This window comes from Cotesia typhae, unplaced genomic scaffold (genome assembly GCF_013202065.1).
Source record: "Cotesia typhae breed Kobodo isofemale line unplaced genomic scaffold, CoteBio_Ctyphae contig_123, whole genome shotgun sequence".
In the NCBI taxonomy this organism is placed as follows: Eukaryota; Metazoa; Arthropoda; class Insecta; order Hymenoptera; family Braconidae; genus Cotesia; species Cotesia typhae.
This window is the reverse complement of record NW_027423715.1, coordinates 538,870-563,223: the sequence shown is the minus strand read 5'-3', so window position 1 is coordinate 563,223 and position 24,354 is coordinate 538,870. Positions and strand designations below refer to the sequence as shown.

General features: G+C 28.7%; 1 protein-coding gene across 2 annotated transcripts in view; it reads right to left on the bottom strand.

The window, feature by feature from the left end:
- Positions 1-24,354, bottom strand: part of LOC141534488 (sodium channel protein 60E) — a 59,446-nt gene that overhangs the window by 21,019 nt on the left and 14,073 nt on the right. For both annotated transcript variants that reach the window (XM_074253873.1, XM_074253866.1), the window contains exons 2-6: positions 12,193-12,401; positions 8,096-8,316; positions 4,587-4,767; positions 1,903-1,980; positions 501-642 (exon numbers count right to left, since the gene is read on the bottom strand). In XM_074253873.1, the coding sequence (XP_074109974.1) occupies positions 501-642; positions 1,903-1,980; positions 4,587-4,767; positions 8,096-8,316; positions 12,193-12,260 (690 nt within the window). In that variant the 5' untranslated portion in view covers positions 12,261-12,401. The remainder of the gene's footprint in view (positions 1-500; positions 643-1,902; positions 1,981-4,586; positions 4,768-8,095; positions 8,317-12,192; positions 12,402-24,354) is intronic.

The following is a 24,354-nucleotide window of genomic DNA, read 5'->3' as shown; positions in this document are numbered from 1 at the left end:
TATTGACATTTTTGAAGATATAAGCTCATCCCGATGTTGCACTCACCGTGACCTTTCATTTGAGTACCCACATCAATTTTTCATATATTTATATATATTATATATATGTACATATGAAAAATATATAAAAATGCATGTGGGTACTCAAATAAAAGCTCTTGATGAGTGTAACATGAAGATGAGCTTATATCTTTGAAAACGTCAATAGTTAAGAAAGTACAGTGCTATTTAACAAAAGTTATCATTTATTAAATTAAATTGAAATTAATTAATTTAAGTTTTATATTAATCATGTTTTTATTGTTAAAAAATTTTATTTATTAATATATTCAAAAACAGTCAGACTCCAGTGCCAGTAATTACCTAAATTACTAGAGCCCATACTAACAGTAAATACGAAATCTGAGAGTTAATTATACATCATTAAATTCCGCTTCGACGGCCAACGGAAACTAAATACTAAATATCCACTAAACGTATAAATAAATAACCCAACAAACCTTATTGTAAACATCCTCCCAGTAGTCGAGAGTAATTAATTGAAAAGTAGTGAGCATTGACCACAGAAAGCTATCAAAATTCGTGTACCCGTGGTTCGGGTTTGGTCCCACGCACAGACAAGTGTAGTTCTCTTTGCAGTGCCTGCGAATCAGAGCATAAACCATCTCAAATATTATATTACCTTACCACTTTACTTATTAATTTAACCACCCGGCCATAAAAGTCACATAATAAAGTTGTCAACCGCGATAAAATTTAACACTTAATAATTTTTATTTTAAACTCACGCGATTTATTTATTTTTATTACATCCAATTACTAAGTATTTAAATCAATTAAAAATTTTTGGAACTCAAAAAATAGCTTACACACATTGTTATTATTATTATCCAATTTAATGGGCGCATTCAAATCAAAGTAGAGTTTAATAGAAAGAAAAATCGATTTTTCAACCGGCCGCGAGTGAGTGGTTCTCTTAATTGTTTTTGATTCAATTTAAACTTGATTTCTCTAGCAAAATTAATCCCTGAAAAAGAATTCAGTTCACACCCATTATTCACGTCACAGTTTTGTTGTAAAATATTTTTTTACTTTTTATGTATTTGGTTTATTTGACTTTATTTTATTTTATTTGGGTTTTTCTGATAAATATAAAGATCAATCTTGAAAGCGGCAGAGCGATTCTCTGTTAGTTGAGTTTGCGGAAAATAAGTATATATATATATATATATATATATATATATATATATATATAAAATTTTTTTAGCAGCAGCTGCGATCCGATGAACCGTAAGCTTAAAGTTTAGCTCGTTGAAAAATCCCAAGTGTTCGGAAACGGTCGAGAATCAGGATAGAGATTTTCTATACTTTATATCTACAGGTATACAAATGTTAAAAGTTCTTTACAAATAAATATATATATATATATATATATATATATATATATATATATATAATAAACGTAAATCCGGTTTAGATAAGTGTCGATCTGAACCCTAGTAACTATTTCGCGCTTCATCGCCGCCATTTCATTTGCCCCGCGGAATACAAAATGAAGGAATTAAAGAAGAGCGATGTCAAAGCAAATACGACCCTATTATTTTTCTTTCACTTTGTTTTTTGTCTCGGTTCTGCTTCTTTTTTTTCCCTGTAATAGGATTTTTATGAGTCGATTGATCGAGTCGTTAGAAAAATTGTACGTTAATTACTTTTTTATTGACTCGGTTTTCATATCATTTGAAAAAATTTAATTTTTGATGTCATAAAAAAATATTTTAAATGAAATTATTGAAAAAAAATTTTTCTGATAAAAAATTAAGTTGCAAAATGAAATTTATTAGTTTTAACCCCACGTCCGGTTTGAATAGTCTTATTATGGTTTTAAATGAGAAGAAATAATACCTGGCGCCGGTGACATTCCCACAGATGATAGGATTCTCGTCCTCGCCGAATGCCCAATTGGACGAATTCCAAGCCCACCTGTTGGCAGAGAAGAGTATAAATCTTTCTTACAATTTTATAGATCAATATTGTTATGTAAGCACACAGACAGATAGATATATCATATATACATATAAATATGTGCAAACAGTAAGGATGTAAGAGTAGGTACATAAAAGTTGCTATATATATGTGGACAAGTTACTTGAGCTTGAATGGAATAGAAAAGAAAAATCTTCGTTTGTTCTACATGTACTTGAGAAATATTTTTATTAGATTTTCTATTTCTGGCAGACGTATTTTTTCACGCTCTAGTGAGATTACTTTTTTTTTTTTTTTTTTTTGTAAGAATTATTTACTTAGTTATCCGAAAAAGTTATTCTCGTATTTTTTATTATCAATTAGTGAGAAATAAATTACATGTATGATTTTTTTATTTTCATTTATTTTTACATGGAGTAAAATAATAATCCATACACATTAAAATTTTATTAATTTATTACATTTGTTAATGTTAATTAAATTTTAATAATAGCTTATTTTTTAAAAATTTATTATTATTATTATTTCCGTTAAAATTCTTAATAATATAAATAAATGTAATAAATTAATAAAAACTAATAAAATAATTTAATGCGTAAGTCTTGTATAAAAAAAAAAAAAAATATTATTTCTCCACTTCTGCGTGTGGAAAAAGTTTCCAGGTGACCTCTTAATGAACACGGGGAATCCCAATTAAACGGGACATGCAGTATGCAATGAGACTTCTTCTCTTTCGTCTATTTTTCTTTTCCATTGTTCGGTAAATTATAATTATCTCGGCGTTAGTAGGTTACTGCAAACTAAAAAAAAAAAATAAAAAAATAAATAACTCAAACCAGGTTTAAAAAAGTGTGGCAAACTGAAATAAACAAAAAAAGTTGGTACAGTCATACCAACATAGCAAAAATTGTGTCTAGTCTGGCAATGGTGCCGGCGTATAGGGCTGTGAAAGCCTGAAAAACCCAGCAATAGGTCCTCTCGAATGTAAGTTTTAATATTCGAAAAGCGAGCCCACCGAGATAATGGCCACAGCGAAAAAAAAAAAAAAAAGTGCTGGCCAGCATATAGTATCTATCCCGTATAGAAGCGTAAGCGGCAGACGCAAGACTCAGTGACCGTTTGGGTAATAGCAAAAGAGCTGCCTCATGAATATCAACCGCAGTGACCCAAACACTTTGCACGTATACTCTTGTACTAGCTACCAGCTTTTATACTTTACACTCTTTTCTTTACTTCACTTTACTTATATCTGTGTTTGTGTCTATGTGTGTCTTTTTGTATCAAACTAACACCCGGTTAAAGTTTTCGTGAATGTTTAAATTATGTTGCTTAGTTCCCGATACGCTTGAAAAACTTTCCGATGTATGTTAAAACATTCTATAACCGAAAACAAATAAATTAACCAGGCGCAGGCAATCGATAGTCCAACAACTAAACAAACAGTTTGTCACAAAACAACACTAAAAAATAATACCAGAGAAATAAATCGCTAAATCGGTCCACCGGGACACAATAAGCCTCCCGCATTCCATTATTTTCGTAAACTGAATACATTAGAATTGTTTTTTTTTTACCACGCTAAAAATTCGGAATATTTAACCTTTTTTTTTTTTATTAAAACCCGAAAATTGTACAATTTTTAATTCAATTTTTTAGAGACTTTTTCTCTGAAAATTTTATTCTTCAAAGTGAACCATGTTTTAGCATATGTAATGTATAATTTATAATTGACATAAATGTTATAACATCCATATAACTCAAATCGCAAACATACGGAAATTTATTCAACATTTTTCTTTTTCGCGCATATACGTTACATCCATTTCCCGTGTACATAAATTACCATCAAGAAGTACTTATCCATCTAAAACAAGTACAAAGTGAACAAAATTCTAGATATTCGTTTATAAAATTTGTTTTTCACCACCCACATTTGTTACAAAGATCAAAGTTATGATATTCGAAAACAAAACTTTTGATATAACTATGTTAGAATTTATATAAAAATAAAAAAAAAAGTTGTTATTTTTCTCAGTTTGACATTGAAAAAAAAAAAAAAAAAAAACCACAGAGTAAAAACATAACTGAAGAACAACCATTAGTAATAATCCTTCAGATTTAACTTTCCTGTACCGAGACGTTAAGCGACTAAACGCCATCTGTTGGAGATTTTCGACACTATTTTTCATTAAAAACTTACATACAGCAATGAATGAGCCACTTCAAATTTTCTGTATGCAACTTCAGACTTTTATAAAAAAAAATTGTTCTACTTGTCTCTATGGCAAGTAATCGTTCTTTTTTTAAACGCGCTACAATCTTAGACTTGTAAAGTCACTTGAAGTCTATAAAAATTCTTATATGCAAGAAAAAAATTTACTTGAATCAAGTAAATAATTTTGGAGAAATTGATCTTCTCGATTTGAATAGAAAAGTTTTTAAACTAAGATATTTTAGTAAAGTTTACTTGATTCAAGAATTTTTTCAAGAAAAAACTCTTAAAAATTATTTTTTTGGCTCAAGAATTTTTCTCTTGATTGAAGCTAATTTTTTTTTTAGTGTGTCCTTGCACACATGCAGCTTAAAAAAAAAAAGAAACTTACACATGCCAGTCGACAGTAGTGTCATTAGGATCTTGATGCCTGACACACTTGTTACGCAGCTCACCCATGTAAACTTGAAGAGCAAAAAGCGCGAAAACCATCAAACAGAAAATGGTGAGGGTCATGACTTCCGCGAGTTGCTTGAAACTGTGCAAGAGGGCATTGATGATGGTCTTGAGGCCTGAAACAAAGTAGACGTTTAAGACTCATTCGCGATTTATATTTACGAGAGCATTCAAATAGACAAGTAAACTCATCGTGATCTTTGAAGAATGTAGAATGTTGAATAAAGTTGTCGAATGACAATTCTGATTCGAAGTATTTTTCACCGCGTTGTTTGTAGTACATGCCATGTTATAACACACTCAAATGTCCTATTGACCTACTACTTTTATTTCTTCTTTAAAATTTTTTTTATTTCCTCGAGTGTGTGGGTACTTGAGCGAGTCATTAGAAGACTATTCATTCGCTGGGATCTTTTCGAGAGGTACCTCCACCTATACCTATCGTCATCGTGCTGATGCCTAAAGAAAGATCGAATTCTATGACGTATTGTTTCAGCCTGATGACGAGCTGCTCTATAGCTATGTATGGATAAATATCTGTCTATCTATCGGCGGATTTCATCCCTTGTACTTCGAATTTATTTATTTTTAGTTGCTGTTAGTTATGTTTCAGTTGGCAATAAACCTTCTCGCTCTGCTGATCCATCATTTCTTTTTTTCTAATTCGCAATCTCAACTTATGGAGGGAATCTAAATTTTTTCCTTCAAAATATTCTAATGAAGAATTTAAAAATTTTAAAATAGATTTTTATGCCAAACTGGAGTCTAATTTATTTTTGATTATAAAAAATAGAAAAAAATTTGTTTTTAATTGTTTTATTTGATGAAAAATTGACGAAAAAATATTAAAAAATTTCGTTAAAATTTTTGACTTGGATTATTGAAAAATTTATGGGTAAAATTTTATTGAAATGATTTTTTTTAATAATTTCAAAAAAACAATTATCTTTCATTTTTTTTACTTTAAATTGAATGATTCCGTAAAAAAATAATTTTACTATTTAATTTTTAATAAAAAAAAAATTGTAATAATTGCAAAAAAAAAATAGCACATAAAAATATTAAGATAAAATGTAAAAAGAGGTCAATTATTTCGAACAAAACTAAATTCAAACGTATAATTACCAGCAACAATATTTTCTAAGTATGGATTTAATTGACGACAATAATTAAATTATAAATTACCGCGACTATAAATGGCGATCGGTTATTGAGGATTTAATTAAACGTGTGGTAATCAGAATATATCTGTTTGAGTTGCGTACATGCGAAATTGGAAGGTTAATTTTCAATATTATCATACGCTTATATTACAGTGACCAGTATGATAGCAAAGCGGTCTAACGCCTGGTTTTGAACTCCGACATCCGCGTGTGTCTTCTCTATATATATATAAATTAAATCAGTCTCGAGGGTACAAATCGACGTTGACACAACTCGCGTGTAATTACTCTATGCCGATGATATGTCACGTAGTAAACCTCATGCTCATGATCCTCATTGCCAGTTTGCTATTAGTTTCTCTCATCTTCAACACTGACCTCTACACTCCAGCCATAGTAGACCCCAGCTTGCTCATCTTGATACTCATGCATATGCTAATGCAATAAGTCGCCGACTACATTTACATCCGTACTTAAGAGTAAATACTTTTTTTCAGACTTTTCAAACTTTCACGTTCACGGGCAACTTTCATTACCGGAGGCTAATACATATATTTATCTATCTTTTACTTATTTACAAATATATTACGCGTTTTTTCTGTTGGTTCAAAGCTCACGCCTTCTCTTTCACGGAGCGAACACAAAGCTTTTTTTTCCTTACTTAGTTTTCCGCGCACGTGTCGGTAATTAATTGTATCAACTCTTGTACTTGAGGTTTAGAGGTTTTTAAATCTAGCAAAGCTTTTTCTCAATGCTAATGATTGTCTTTGAGGGGGAAATTTATTATTTTAATTTATTTTTAATTTTTTATAAACTTTAAAACGAATCAAAGCTTTAAATTCATTAAAATTTCTAAATTACCGACAGAAGAATCATTTCAATTAATTTAATGGAAAAAATTAGTCTTAATCCGCGAAGTTTTTACACTTTTTTTGTGATACTCTTTTTCACAGTAGAAATGTTAAAAATTAGGTACAATATTTCATGTGTAATAAGGTAATGTCTCAATTTATTCCCTCTTCACACTGTTTTTATTTATTCATGAGCTATTTATCATCATTATCAAGTAACATGAATTTTAAAAGCAAAATGTTGGATTTTAATCTTGATTTTTATAAAATTATTTAAAAAAAAAAAGTTTTTTTAATTGCATTTCTCTTGTATCTGATGTCTATGATTTTATAAAAATGAGATTAAAATGTCATAGCTCGTTTAAAAATTCATACATCAAAAGATTAATGATCGTAATCATCGTAATAAATCAAACTTAGAAAAAAAAATTTTTTTAACGCCAATTAAAAAATATCAATTATAAAACATGAAATTTTTAGGCCATTGACCTTGTAATTGAATCAGAGACAAATTTAACACAACCAACTAAAGTATCATGAAATAAATACCGAATTAAAATAAAAATGAATTAAATAACAAAAGTATCAAATTCATTTATAAAAGGCAAATATTCATCGTTTAAAACGCAACGGGAGAGCTTGTAATTGAATTATAAAAAAATCCAATTATTCTTTAACTCACATTGGAGTGTTTGAATTTTATAAATGAAAGTTGTAATTGAGTTATGGAGTGTAATATATGTATTTTTAGCGAATAATTAGGTTGTAATGTTTGTGACAGGGAGAAAAACCGAGAAAGAGAAAAAGTAAAACAGGAGAGGCAAACATTATATAAATCCATCTTAATTAGACGACGGGGGTGGACAATTGATCGTCCTGTATGCGAGAAAGAGGAGGAGCGGAAGTCCTTCGGGTAAGTGTGGAATAACAGATAGCCCTGCGTTATAGATTACTATTTGTAGCTTAACTCTGTATTCCACCGACAGTTTCTCGTCCTTGTAATTAATCCAATTGCCGAATCAAATTAACTGTAAGCTATATGGCTACTTACCAAGAGAAATGGGATAGTAATGATTTAATCAATTACTCGTTTGCTGACTGTACACTATATAATATACACGCGATATTATTATCATTATCGAAATTATTATCAAAATTTATCGCTGTGAATAATACAATGTCCATTGATCTGTCGCTAATATCCGAAATATTATTTTCTGCGCCTGAGGATAATTTAATTTTTTTTGTCAGCCCATTAAATTTTTTTTATCAAATCGTAAATTTGCTTCAATTAGTTTTGATTGGTAATTCTTTCTGTGTGAGCACGCAAAAAGCGCGATCTAGGATTATCGGAATAGTTTCTGATAAGATTTAGGAATGTTTAATTTTGGGGGATTGGATAAAAAATAGCTGGCTCGAAGTAAACTTACCAGGCATAATAGAGACGGTCTTTAGCGCCCTGAGCACCCGGAATGTTCTTAAACCCGCTAAATTACCGACTTCCATTCCAATAGTCGCGTAACCACTTGTTATCACGACAAAGTCCAGCCAATTCCACGGATTCCTTAGATAGGTATATTTATTGAGTATAAAACCCTTTGCTATTGACTTTATCACCATTTCCAGGGTGTAGATTGCTAGGAAGATATATCTGTTGACAAAAATTATTTTTTTTTTACCATTTATATATTTAATTATACGCTGAAAAAAAATGTTTCATTTCAGAAAAAAATTCTTGGAACAAAAAAATAATTTTTTTCTGGAATGGAAAAATTTTTTTTTTACGCATAAACCGCCAAAAAAAATTTTAACTATGTAAATCTTCAGACCGAGAATTTTTTTCTCTGATAAAAAATTTTTTAACAAAATAATAATTTTGAAGAATTCGATTATTTTAAATGGAGCAGAAAAATTTTTTTAATTAAGTGAAGTTGACTTAAAACAATTTTTTAGTTCAAAAATAATTTTATTTAATTAAAAAAAATTATCAAACTTTCAAAATTTTTTTTTCTCGTTTTAAGTTAAATTTTTGACTAATTTTATCAAAAAAAATTTTCTTGAGGTGAAAAAATTCCAAGATAATTTTTTTTTTTAATTATACTTATTAATAAAAAACAAGAACAAAATCTTTAATCAAGAATTTGTTTTTGTTTATATTATTTTCAATTTTTTTTACACAAAAAATTTCAATTTTACAATAAACAATATTTAAACACAAACATAAAAAAAGTCATAAACGAATAGTTCACTATAAATATATATTTATGTATCCTATATACTTCTAAACATATATATAATATTATAGGATGATGTAGGTTTAGTATTTTCACATGACCCCGGGGAAATTCGAGAGTAATACTTTCATCCGGATCTTGTTCGTTAAGTCGTCTACGTCGTCATCTACCCAGAAAATGAAGACATACAAATTTCACCGGGAATTTTCTCTGGCTAGACGAGAGAAGAATAAAATTCCTAGGTAAATCTCTCTCATATACTACACACACACACACTCCCACTTCCACCTCGCGTATCGTTTCTCATCAACTAATTTTAATCGCGTTTAAGCCTTAGCTTAATCATTTATTACGATATCAAGGATCCTTTTAACGGGGCTTACTTCAACAGTTTCGGGTCATACATAATACAGTACAGAGTACTTTTATCAATATCATCGGAACAGTCAAAGTTCTCCTGATAATTAAAAATTAGATTTTATGGAAATTTATGTCTGTGGGGATAAAGTAGGCACTCGGCGCCAGAACCAGAAGTGCATATTTTAAACGGAAAATGGAAAAATATATGCGACGCATTTCCCGATTTTTGGAGAAAGTAAATTTAGTTTTCTGCCTAGTTTACGGGGAAGAAAATTGATGGTTATCGGTTGAAGCGAGCTTAAGGAGCGGTAATAAATTATTTGAATGCTCTGGTTAATTGATCTTATGGCCGGGTTGGTTTTAAGTGCTAAAGTATTCACTAAAGTAGGATTTGGCAATCCTAATGGTAATTACTGATTTTTTTTTTAGAAATGTTTGGACTTAAGTCTCGGAAAATTTTTTTTTACTTTTAATTTTATTAATTATTTTTAATCCTTCTAATCTGTTCAAAAATTTTTTTTATACAAATTTATTCAAACATTTAAATTGCTAAATCCACAATGTAAAAAGTCGGAAATAGTTTAAATTTTCATAAATATTATTTTGATGAAAAATTTTATCTGAAAAATTAAAAAATAATAAATTTTATCATTACTAAGATTAATAAATTAAAATTAATTGTCGAATTGCAATTTTTTATTTTTTAACAAATAAATTATTATAAAAAAATTGTATGAAAATATTCTATTTGTAAAAATAAAAAAAAATATGCATACAATTTTTTTAATACAAAAATTTATTTGTTTAATGAAATTAAATAAAATAATTTATTACAGTGCACAAAAAAAAATTTTAAGTTCTATAAAATCAAGTAATTAATTAAATTACCGATAAAAGATCTAAGTATACCTAAAATAAAGATCTAATTTTATTTTCCCCATCGAATTTCAGACTCCATTCACCCCAATTACTTTCTCATAAATAAAAGAAAAAAAAAAGGTTTGATCAGTTTCTAATAAATTTACGAGGGAATAACTTTTATTCGTGCCTTTAAAATCTTGTATCGAATATAATCCGACTCTCGAAATAAACGCGGTGAAGCTCGAACCTCGAATATGAGAACAGCGAAAAAATGATAGAATAAAAAGTCGATACTACTGCAGAGGAGGTTTAAACCGGAAAAATCCCGGCGAAGATGCTTGAGACGGGTATAAAAAATTCAGTAATACAAGACTGCCAAACTTATGTTACATCTATCCTATCCCATCCTATTGCTACAGTATTTGGTATATATACTGGATAATGTTCTAACTCGGTATCCGGTCAAGTCAACCGTTAAAGATACATATCTGTATCTAAGCTACTGTTTCGTTCTTCGGTTAAGAATTTACGAGTATTGATTTTATTTAAAAACCAGAAATGCTCAGAATAACAATAAAGATCAATAATAAAAAAAGGGTAATATGCAATAAACAATACGGGTAAAAAATTTATACGCTTTTTATTGAATTGAAGATATATTTATCGTTCTTTACCTTCGAACAAAAAAATTATATAATTGATATAAAGCCTTTTTTTTTTTTTTTTATAAAAATTTTATTTTATTGAAATAAATCTTTCAAAGAAAATTTATCGAATTTACATAATTAAAATTAATATTTCTTTGCTATTAGCTTCTCAATTTTTATTAAAGACACATTAACACCTTCTCTCCTTCAAACAAAAAAAAATTTATAAAATGAAAATTTTGTTTCTTTCTCTTGAAAAAAAATTTTCTTTCTAGTTTCTAATGAAACTTTTTTAATTAAAACTTGTAAAGAATCAAAATTAAAATTAAAACTTCTAAGCTATGAACTGGTTTATGTCTCTGATATTTTTTTTTTTTTAATCTGTCCACTTTTTTATTGACTTGAAAATATGCTTACAGTTCATTACCTTCAAACAAAAAAAAAAATGATATCATTGGAATTCCGCTTTTTTCTTTTTAAAAAAATTTCTTTATAACTTTGGAGCTTTTAATTCTTTTTTCTATTAAAATAAAAATTGAGAATAAAAGTAAAACTTCTAAACCGTAAATTTTTTTATAAATTTGTGCGCTTTACAATATGTTTACAGTTCATTACTTTTAAACAAAAAAATTTATATTCTTAAAATTGCGTTAATATCTTTTTAAACTGTAAAAAAATAATAATGATCTTTCACTAAAATGAAATTTTAAATTAAAAATAAAAATAAAAGTTTCTGCTCTATTTTTCCGTGACATGAATAAACATGAAAAACAAACAGATTTCAAAAAGTGTCTAAATTTCCGTTTGTCCCGTATTTTTCCCGCTTAATGGGTTAAGAAATTTATTGTTCTTGTTATCGTGATAACGCTTGATAGATATGTTTATCGCACGAATCCGGGGATGGAGATAATTATAATCATAATCATAACTAAAAATAATTTAACCATTATCACTATCATTATCATTATAAAATAAGAACAAGAGTTATAAAGAAATCGTGATCGTAACATATTATTGGACTGCACGCTTTCAGTAGTGATATGAATTAAGTGTGTATAAATATCTATATATACAAGCTCTATGTTCTGTGTGGTATGTGAGGGTAATCCTGGTCACCATGATCATATCACGCTAGTTGAATGTTCACTTGGGGATTAGCTAGCCTGACACGCAAGTAACAACTGTTCTTTTCTTTCTTATGCCCGTGACATACAAAGGTCGGCTTATATTTCGTCTTTTCACTGATTATTTGTTATTAAATATGTTTTGTTTTATTCTTTGCTAATTGTAATGTCAATAGATTAAATTGTCACGCAGTTGATTCAAACTTTTAATGTTTAGGAATTACTTGAATAATTTTATTATTATTATTATTATTATTATTATTATTATTATTATTATTATTATTATTATTAGAATTCTTACTCAGCTTCTTCGATCGGCTCGGTCATGCCGAGGAAGACACAATTAAGTACAATGGTCAGCATAACCATGTAATCAAAAAACTGGTTGGTACTTAGGAAGATGCAGCAACGTCGAATTGAATTCCAAGGCGAAAATAAAAACCAACTGTTCGTTGCTGTAAATCGGTGGATGTAGTTCTTGCGAAATCTTTTGGACACTACGCAGAACGTCTGTAATCAAAAATATTTAAAATTATTATCATTTTTTGAATTTTAATTACTTAAACATTTCTTGGTTATTATTTATATTAATTTTAATTCAAGAAAATTCATTAATTATCTTGGCCTATTTTTCCAAGAGTAATTATAAAAATTTTTCTATATAGGCCAGGAAAAGTAGAACGTATGCGTGACCCAAATACATTCGTGCGAATTTTATTCCCTAAAAAAATTATGTGAATATCTCAGTTAAAATCTTTAGTGTTCGTGTCAATTAAGAGAATTGATATTTTTTTGGATAAATTTATTTCTCTGGCTTTTAAATTGAGGGAAAAGGAATCGCGTTAGGGTGAATTTTTTTATATTCGACTTTTATATGTATCCATAAAAAAATAAAAATATAAAAAACATCAATATAATTTAAGTAAAAAATTTTTTTTCAATTTTTTAAAAAATTAAAATCATTTATTTATTTAAAAAAAAATTAATTTTTATTCTTGAATCAAGTTAATTAAAGAAAAAAATTTTTTTCATAAAAATTCTTATAACAAATGAATTTTACCTTAAAAAAAAAATTTCCGCATCAGTATTCCGAGGAAATAATTAAATCACAACAAGAAAATAAAATCCAGCATTATTGTGTACAGTACATTTAAAATTCCCGGTTAGTAAAAAGTAAAGATAATGTGAAAATTAAATAGGAATTGAATGAAAGCTCGAGGGTATATCAAGCACGTTTACCGTCCTGACAAGATTGTTCGAACGATAGAAAGTCTAGATGGTGGAAAGACCGGGAAGGAGCTGTAAGAGGCAATATAAGAAAGAGAAGAACAGAAAAGAGTGTGAGAGGAATATTTTATTTCTTTTAACACTCGGTTTCTCGTCAACTTGTCACCCTCACCCCGTTATAACTTTAACATCAGCAAACCGATGCATTACAGTGAAAATGATTCTTTAAAGAGAGTTCGGGGGAAGGAAATACAGAGAGGACACCAAAGGGAAGTATATCTCTTCTCCAGTTATCTGGGTCACAGAGTCTGTAGGAGCTCGTTGTCCTCTCGTTTTTCCCTCGCTCGCTCACTCCCTCACTTTCAGAAGCTCCCGCCCTACAGACACACTCAAAAAAACATTTTAGAAAAAACAAAGCGCGACTGTCTTATTGCGTTGTCAGTTTTTGGGCACTTTCCTCTCAGCAAAGTCAAAGTCCTGATCTGGTTTCTTTTACCAAACAAAAAGGAACAAAAAATTTCTTTAATTTTTTTTTTTTTCTTCGCTTTTAATCCACCCAATACATATGCAATGCCTAGTGCATAGTGTATAATAATGCCAGGATAATATAAAGGCTTTCGAAACAAAGAAAATTTGTACAAGCTTGAAATCAACATGCAAATGAGGAAACTTTCACATCAGTTATTTTGAATTACTGAAATGCTGTCGGACTTTAAGATATACATATACATAAATAACTATAAAAAAAAAAAACAATGTTAATGTTTACGTTTACTCATCGCCGGACAACCGTGCTTTTAATCACGCTCTCGATACTTTTCTATCGACTTTTAAATTAAAAAACTTTCTAATTGGGAGTTAAAACTTAAAGGTTCGTTTCGCGGGCCATTGGTATTATTGTCTCAGGAAATTTTTAGATTCAAGAGTTTCATTCATTAGTTTTCTTAATGTCAGACTTTTAAAAAAATATTTTTATTTCATTTTCTTTCTGTGAAAAAATTTTCTCAAGAGAAAATTTCATAAATTAGCCATATATTGTTCGACACGGTCATATAAACCCATTTATAATTTTTTGACTAAACTTAGTGTCAAAAATTTCCGATAGGAGGCGCATGATCGGTAAATAGTTCCTAATAAGAGAGTTAATTTTCAGATTCTAAGTTTTAAAATAAAAATTGGTTTTTTTGCTCGTTTATGGAGCTTATTTAACATTTATTTTTTTATTGAACATTACTAAAAAAAAATAATAAATTAAAAAGTTTGTCAAAAAAATTTTTATACGAATTTTTCTAATTTTATATTTTATGAAAATAATTAAAAATTTTCTCAACTTTTGATCTTTCTCCAAAAAACGAGAAATACAGGAAAATTATTGGACCTTTTACATAAAAAATTTAATTTTCTATACAATTATAAAAAAAAAGCTTTATTGAAACAAAAAATCTTGATTTAACAAAAAATTTTTAGTTTAAAGATTTTTTGAAAAATTTTTTAGTTTATTAATTTTTTTCTACATAATTTCAAAAGTTTTACACGCTTTATTTTATAAAATTCTCAATTGTTATGATAAAAAAAATCTAGAGATCCATTTCAATAAAGTAATTGAGCTTCCATGTTTGAATTTTTTTTTTTTATTAATTATAATTTATACAGAAAAAAAAAGAAAGAAAGAAGAAAACCCGTACTTAATAAATAGAAGTTATCTATTGACTTATGAATAACGTTTCCCAATAAAAGAATTATTATTTTCTAACCATACTAGTTATCAGAGATATTAAATCCAGACAAAGCTTTTTAGAGCACTCTCGCACACGTGAAAAGATTAAAGGAGTCGTTAGTCGTCAGTTGTCAGTATTCATTAATCAATTCGGTAGAAATATTTCCATAAGAATCGTAACATCCATTCCAAAAAGAAGAACGGAAAAGAAAGGGAATATAAAAAAATCGAATCGAATAGAAAAGAATAAGCGTAACTCAATAATCGAGCTCGCGATTGTTGAATATTCATATCACGTTTGCTAAAGCTAAGCCGGTTTTCTTTTATTCTTATTTTTATTTTATTTACAAAAAGGATTTACCGGCAAAAGGTACGCTAAATTACAAGCTCCAACTAGGCAGTACGTCGCTAAGGAGATAAACAGATTACATTTATTTATCTCCGCCTGTTAACTCAACTGTTTTACAAAACTTTCACAGGCTTACGTTAAATGAACGTTTTTCTCGGGTATATAATGCTTATCTTCATCCATAAATTTATTGCAAAATACCAAAATAAATCTCGTGAAAATTCTGGAAGTATTTGAAGGTTTGCAGAAAATTTATCGTTTTGTTGAATAAATTTCAAGCATTAATTATCGTCAATTGGCTTGAAGTTTAATCAGATTTTATACAATCATTATATGAACCATAAAACCACAAAATTCAATATTTTACTCCACAATATCTTTTTAATCCGTATTTCAATAATCTAATTGGTTTTTTTTACTGGAAAAAAAAAAGTGACAAAAATTTAATCTACCTCAAATTTAATTATGAGATACCTAAAATAATTGCTTATATAAATTTAAATTTATCCTCATCAGAAGATCACAATTTTTGTCCCAAATATTTCAAAGCACATTCAATAAATATTAATTAAAAAAATAAATTTTTCAGTGAAAAAAATAACAATGAATTTTTTATCAAGATTTATCAATAATTAAAATTTCACACAATATAAAAAAAAATTAAAACATTTATAGAAATATAAGTAAATTTCCGTAGTTTTTTCTACTTTCAATCTTGTAATGCTTTAAAAAATTTATTACTGAAACTTGCATCATCGCGATAACACATTTGATGGATACTAAACCTTAATATCTTCCATAGAACAAAAAGTAATGCTCGAGTCGAATGAGTTCATCTTCTAGGACGCGAAAATAAATCTCTCCTCGAATCAACATATTAAACTCTTTCTTCCTTGTACTCGGCCTTCATCGGGTATCCGCTTGTGCCCATCGTCTTTCACCTCTCGACTATTTTTCTCTTCACACAGTTCTTCACTTTACTTGTTCTTTCAGAAGCATCTCGTTGTCCGGATTCATACAAGAGTGGAAAGCGATTCCCTGAGATTGAGGACACGCGATTTGTTCCCCGTCTGTGAGTTGTTAAATCGACCCATTTTCGCGAGTATTGAGGATGAGTATTCGAGTGTCCTTTTCTCTCTCCTTCTCTATTCCTTTTTTCCACCCTTATTTTCCGTCGTAGGTATCTTATTGACGAGTAACCTACTTAGGATGCAAAAATCTGACAGACTGTCGAACTGTCGGAAACTAAAGCCAATTGTAGACATAAAGCTATTTGGTTAGAAATCGACAGACGAACAGGCTTCAAATTTGGATTACAAAAAAAATTTTTTTGACGCAATGACAAAAAATTTTGAACTTGTAAAAATTTGGAAATTGTTTCAGATCAAATTTTTTTTTTTCATATTTTTAAATTGCTTAATTTTTTCAACACGTCGTTCGATTTTGATTTTATTAGCAAAATTTGACAGTGTTTTCAAAAAATCAATTTTTTTTGTTCATATTTTAAAAGGTTATACACTTAAGTCTATAAAGCTCTTAAATTGATTGATCCAAAAATTTTTAAATTTTCTCAAAAAAATTTTTTTGGTTCTTATTTTTCATATTTAATTTTTTGTTTAGATATTGTAAAAAAAATTTTTATTCACACGCACTTATAATCGGACTCAAAATTGGACCAAAGCTTTTAAAAATAATTAATTTTCAAAGCGGAAAGTTTTACAATATTTAATAATAATTTAATTCAAGGACACTCTAGTAATGTAAACTAATATTTAATTACTCTTTTCACAAACAATTCATCCCCGGAAGTGTTTAAAAAACATAAATTATTAATTTCCTCTGCACATTAATTCTAGAATTTAAAAATTCTATCTCACTATTTATAAAATTTATAAAATAGCGAAATAAAATAGTTTCACTAGCATTTTTTAATTTAAAAAACATTTATTACAATAGCCTCGAGAAATGAACGTTACCTGAAAAAATAATTCGCTGTGTGTGGATTTAAATACACTGAATAACTTTTTTTATTAAGAGTCTTAATGAAAAAAAAAACAAATTATTTTTTCTCATCAAAGTAATCTCGGATATCCCGGGAATTAAATCAAAAAGTAAAATACACTTAAAATTTCAATTAATAATCATGAATTTTACTTTAAAAAAAAATGAAGCTTTTAATAGATTAAAAAATACTTGAAAAATTTGTTTATTCAATGATACATCAAAAATATTAATAATGATGAAAATTTAAACGCAAAAGGTCAAGACTGCATGCTTAACATGTTAATTTACAAGTATGTATTACAGCTAGAATATAACTTATGTCTTGGGTAGTTGATAGTTGTCGTTTATGACTGAAAGAACCTTTTTATTAGCACGTGCCCTACTTTCACTTGAGGAAATAGAGTTACTAAGTAACAATCCACCAGTTGGGTTTGTATGCTGGTATAGCGATCAATACATACATACAGACATACATACACATGTATCTAATATAAAAGAGACGTTTTAGTTAATCTAAAAGGATGAAGTGAGAAGGCAGCTGTCACACAACGATAAAAGATTTATTATACCAAGTTATAATGAAGATCGAATACACAGCAATTTACAGTTTTAAAGTTATTTCCTCTTTTGTCTTTTCTCGAAATATACACCAAAGAAAAGAGTATGAAAAACTTTACTCACACCAAAAATATAAGTTTCGAATTAATAAAAAAATTGATCTTTAAAATTTTTTTTCAACAATTATCAAGATACTTGTATCACAAAAATTATTATGAACAAGATTTAACTTGAAAAAAATTGCAAGGATTAATTTTTTTCTAAAGAACATTGAAAATCGTAAAAAAAATTGTGAGATGGATGATATGCTTAAATATGATTTTTTAACCAAACTTAGTATTGAAAATTTCCTACAGGTGGCGCATGGTCGCTAAATTTTTTCCTTAGAAGAGAGTTCATAATATTAAGTTACAAAGTAAAAATCATTTTTTTTTACTTAAAAAGCTTATTGATTTTTTGTTGAAATAATTTCTAATTCAGTTTTTGATTAATGAAACGTATCAATTAATAGACACATTGATAAAAAAAAGATAAGAAATTTAAAAATCATAAATGGCCATATGAAAAAATTTTTTACGACAAATGGTTAAATGTTTGATCATTTGAACATCATATTCAAAAATTCTATTAGTTTTATGTTCGACCTTCAATTCTAATGTCCATCACTCAATCCCACAATTTTGGTATCAAGAGTTAACAAAACTCTGAGCGAACGCATCAAACTTCAAATCCATTTAAAAATTACCATCAAAAGTAATTAAATTCTTCTTTACAAACCAAAAAAAGACACTTACACCCGGCAGCACAATATCCTCCCAATTGAACATTTTGAAGCTATCCAATTTCCTCTCGGGGTTAGAAGAGGAACCAGTAGCAGGAGTTAGAAGCTCATCATTGTCAATCCGCTCGATGTAAACCCACCAAAGATCACGTTTGTCGTCAACCCAACTATCTCGAACCTGAGTCAGCCCGTAGAACATCTTGGCCCTGCAGTAGGCCTTCCGACACCTTTCACGGAACACATGTACATTTCTACCCGCGATAGATGACATATCGATTTTAAAACATCAATATCAATGACAATGATTTGGACCATTAAAGGACTGATATCATGTTGTAGTCATCATCATCATCGACATCTGGGTTTTGTCACTTCCGGATGTTCCATTGTTGCTTTTAAAAAGTTTCCTTTTCTTTTTGCTCAGTCGTTTTTAATATTTTTTTCAGCTCAAAGTCGAAAATGAGGCACGTGTTGTAGCAACGAGTGCTTTACAGTGTTCCGTTATACTATGTAACGAATGAAGCCCTGGTTATTGTTGGTACCAGAGGACAAAATGCCGCGAGATATCAGCCACCAGAAACTGTGCTGTACTGTTCTGTAATAGTGACTGTATGACTATAACCACAACTAGACGATTTATTCTTTACGCCCGTCCATTGTCGAACGAAATGAAGTGAAGTGAATAATAATACCATATTGTGATTACGCTGCATCAGTATCACATCATCGCCGTCGCCTTCATGAACTAAATTGTAAATTGACGTTTATGAATTTACACTTACATTCGTGTACACACATAAAACATAATATATAAATAAATGTATGGATATCTATATATGTAAGTGTACATATCTTTATATATATATATATATATATATATATATATATATATATATATATATATATATATATATATATATATATATATATATATATATATATATATATATATATATATATATATATATATATATATATATATATATATATATATATATATATATATATATATATATATATATGTATAAAGGACTATCCATTTAGATGAAGGCCAATGATAATGTCAAGAAGGTTGTTTGTGGTTTAACCATGAATGAATCGTAATTCTCGAGTGGAACCTGTTGCAAAAAGTCAAGAAGAGCAACAAGTCCAAATGTTACCGGGTATTACTGGCGGGGGGTTTTAACTATACGTGTATTATGTATTTGTATATGTAAAAAAAATACATATATATCCATACAAACAATAATATTTTAACGGACGGTAATACTTGCTGATTGTTCCACATGAATGACGTGTTAATTTTGATTTGTCAAGCTCCCGTTTTAGATTTATGGATTATATTTTGTGTATGACTGTATCATTCCGTTATACTTCATATTTCATACTTCATACTTCATACTATGGGTGGTATAATATATCAATGAAAATTTTAATAATTCGCGACATCTTTTTAGCTCAATTAGGTTACGGACCTCGGAATATTAATGATGACAGTTTACTAAATAATTGTGTTTGATGTTAAATTGGGTAGCGTTCAAATAGATTAATCGATAGTTGGTTATAGTTTGTTATTGATGAACTTATGTTTACTTAGATTAAAAGATGGACATATAATTTATTATTGTCGTAATAATAACAATAAAAATAATAATTATTGTTATTTCTGTATATTGTAAACATATTAATAATTTGCGAGATAAATAATAATTATAAGAATTATTCATGAGATGATAATTTATCGTTTAAATTATCGTTATCAATCAAATCAAATCACTTGATTACAAAAAAATTTTTAATAAATTTTTTGCCATTTCTATGAGAACTAGTTTTGGTAAAAAATACCATCAGAGACTCATAAGAGAAAATTTTTCATTTTATTCGTTCACGCTTTGATGTATTTTTTCATCATATACTGAACACAAAAAAATCCTATTTTTTTTATTCAGGATTTTTATACGGCAAAATAGTTACCAGCAGTCAACCCGAAAACCGTAAAAACAAACAAAATTTTTTTTTTCATTTACTTTTTATGAAAAATTGTATTTTACAATCAAAGGGCCTTTCATATCAAGAACTGAAGAAATGTATTGAGGGTTTTTAAAAAAAAAATTAAATTATTTGTTAAAAAATATTTTTAAACGAGTCAAATATTTTTTTATTTTATAGTAAAAATATTCGTCTGTTTTATCCCTTAAAAAATTTTTATCGACGCGAATTTAAATCGGCACCATAAAAACGTTTAATATTAAAGATTCAGTAGTACAAACGTTAATAAGACACTACTTTTAACAAAAATTTATGTCTCCAAATAAAAGTAATTTAAGTTTAAAATAAAAAACAAATAATAAATTTTGTATTCTGTTCGGGCATTTACTAATTACAGCTTGACATTAATTCCTTGAAAGCTCGGGTAGTAAAAACGCTGACGCAGCAATGCGGCAGTGGGTTAATAATAAAAATCTGTAGCATCAGTAAATCAGATAAATAAATAAATAAAAATAAAAGCAGTATAAACTTCGGATAAGAGAAGTCCATTGAGATCGGTATCTAAGAGAGCAGGAAGCTGACGAGTGTTACGAGTGCAGTAGTCGCTGTAAAAGTTGTAGTAAACCGACGGGAGTAGTAGTTGATATACACGAGTGCAAACATGTACCGGATGTTCACAAGATAAAACCGGGAGCATATGTAGATTCACAAAATGTTATCGACGCTGGCAAGTCGCCAGTCTACTCGACTCCGGTGCCTCTGTAGTCTGCAATCACGGCAAAAATTTTCAGTTCGCCTTTTCTGCGGTCTCTTTACACAGAGACCTACCAAACACAGATACATATATATTTGTCACAAAACAGAGCTTCAGCCTTCAACACAATGTTCAGCTTGCATCTGTACAACTTTGAGCACAACCAGCATCAGCTTCCTCTGTTTGTATCGCCGTATTATTTCATCTGACCGCCCGCTTTCACTGAAAGCTAAAAGTAGTCCTGGTTTACCTTCGGTCAGACTTGGGAACAAAACTTTGTACTTTTTTGCCTCTCTAATTCATTGATTTCTACCTTTGAGAGTTTTTGCTTCAGTTCAAGTCAAAATTATATTATTTATAGGATTAAATTAACGTTAATTAACTTTTTGCGTAGTACACGGATAGACATAGGAGGATTTAAACATTTTTTTTTAGTTAATATTTTTTAGTGAATATTTCTTAATAGTTAATAATTACTCTCATATTTTTAAAAATTATATTTGTAAAAGCAAATTGAACTTTTTAAATTAAACTCTTTTACATGTAAAAGTGAACCCCGTTTTGCCCGCCCTTTCTATATTAATTAAATCATATTGTTGATATCTTCAAAAATTAAAGAATTAAGAATGCAAATGATAGTAGACTAGTATCACCTTAAATTGATTGGGGTATTCATGATATCGCGGACAGCTACCGACGGCACGTAATACATCTCGCATTCAATTGGATAATCGGTTTGTAGAACTATTTGCAATTTCATTTGCATGCTTATATATTATCTATGAATATATCTACCTTCTCAAATAAAAGCGACAAAAATTTATTGAGAATGTTACACAAATATTTTCTTTCTCTAGTTTTAAAATTTTTGAAAATTGAATCACTAGAAATGTTAACAATGTTTCGTAATTTGGTTTTTGTCGAAGATTAAATTTAGTTAATTTAATACCGTAAGATGGACGAAATGTTATTCCAGAGGTTGCAAACTCATGCATGTTGATGTAAATGTTTATAACCTTTGATGATTAAGTGAGTGCCTTCCGGCGTTTGTCTGGGAATTTATGGAGTTTCTAAGCTCAGTGTTTTGGCAAACCCCAAAAAATAATTTAAATAAACTTTTATTTGTCGAGCAATAAAATTTAATAATATTAATGAAAACAACAGAACAAACTTTTAACAGAATGTAGAATAAGATAAAGCCAAAAAGTGACGTCTAATTAAATATTTATCCGCAAAACATCTCGAGAAATAACCCGAGTTCACGTCTGTGACTTAGACATAGATGAATTCCACCCGCGAGTTTCTTCGAAAGAGCCTTCAGATTAATTCATCCTCTTTAACTTGCGCTTTCAGAGCGCCCGTACAATAGTTTGCTGAGTTTCACCTGTCAGACTAAAAAATTACACTCTTTCTCTACTCGATAACAAACTATTTAGAACTAATGGCCCTCTGGAAATTGAATTTATTGTAACCCAACTTCTAAGAAACTTTAATATTATACTGGAGTATTTTTTCATGTCGAAAAAATCTATCGCTGTTGATTTTTATCCTAACTTTGAGAAAGCTAAATTAAATATCTTGAAGCAAGAGTTGAATTTTAAAAATAATTATTTTTAAAAGCGGACTGTAGTTTTTCAAGTACACCAAATGATAACTATTGCTGTAATAAGATTTGAGTCAAGATAATTTCAAGAATAATAAATACACTGAAAAAAAAATTAACTTGAATCAAGAGAAAAATTCTTAAATCAAGAAAAATTTCTTAGTTTAAAAATTTTTCTATTCAAATCAAGAAGATGAAATTCTTCAAAATTATTTACTTAATTCAAGTAAATTTTTTTTTCTGTGCATAAAAAAATGATAATTAATTCTTCTACTATTAATATAAATAAAAAAGCTACGAAGTGACTATTGAATATTTATAACTGCAAAATGTAGGTTATTAATCGTGACACCAGCAGAAAAGTGAGCAATTAAATAAAAATTAATATTTTAATTACATATATGAAATTAAATTAAAAAAAAATTTTAAAAACGACTGTTGAATTTTTATTGCGGCTAAAATTTTTTAATTTAATTTAATGAAACTTATTATTTTTACAATTTTCAATTTACGAGCTGTAATTATTTTTATGAAAATTAATAATTCTCTTTTTTATTAAAAAAAAATTAATTACTTTTTGATGAATATTAATTAAAATTTTCTTTTTTTTTTTTTTGCGTTAAAATTTGTTCATTTGTTCATTGATAAATTTGTCTACACAAATTCCTAAATCATTCATTATCATAAAAAAAGGATATTTGATGATAACAAAACATAAAAAATTTAAATTTTCGGTAAAATTACACTCATGATTTACACCACGAATAAATTTTCACCATAAAAAAATATTACCCCAACAAATTCCGTATGAAAAAAATTTTTATAGCTTTCTATAGCAATATAATTTTATTTTCCCGCTGTAAGAAATAATTAATATTTATCGTCTGAATTATTATCAAGCTCGGAGATCGTATTTTTATAATGCTGACAACCCTTTAGTCGCACAAACGTGCTTTAAAAGCCCACTTAATAATCAATGACAATTCTGATAAACGAATTTATCACGATTGCAATTAGCAATGAGCATTAAGGCACTGGTTGAAGTACTAGCTAGCAGCGATTTGTCGAATCGTGAATCGACACGTGCTGGCTGACTTATCAGAAGCAAGCGAGAAACGGAGATGGAATTAGTTAGCATTTACCTTGGTGTGTTGGTGTTAACAGTTGACAAGATGGAGATGAAGGGAACTCCGTCTCAGGGAGAGGGAGTTCCCTTCTGAGTTCTTGATTAACTTTAAGCTCTATCTGGTTAGGTAGAATTCTCGTAAGCTAATGGGGGACGATTTGCATAATCGTCGGGGTGAGGCTGAGGTGTTATTCATCTTAAGTGTGCACGGGTGGTATTTTATTAGCGCAGCTTGTCGATTTGTGTGACAAGTTTGCAAACACGGCTTATTACAATAGTCAGAGCTAACTATAACTGTTTACTACCCTCTACCGTAATAGCATTAGTGTCACTATTTATAATTTATAATCTACAA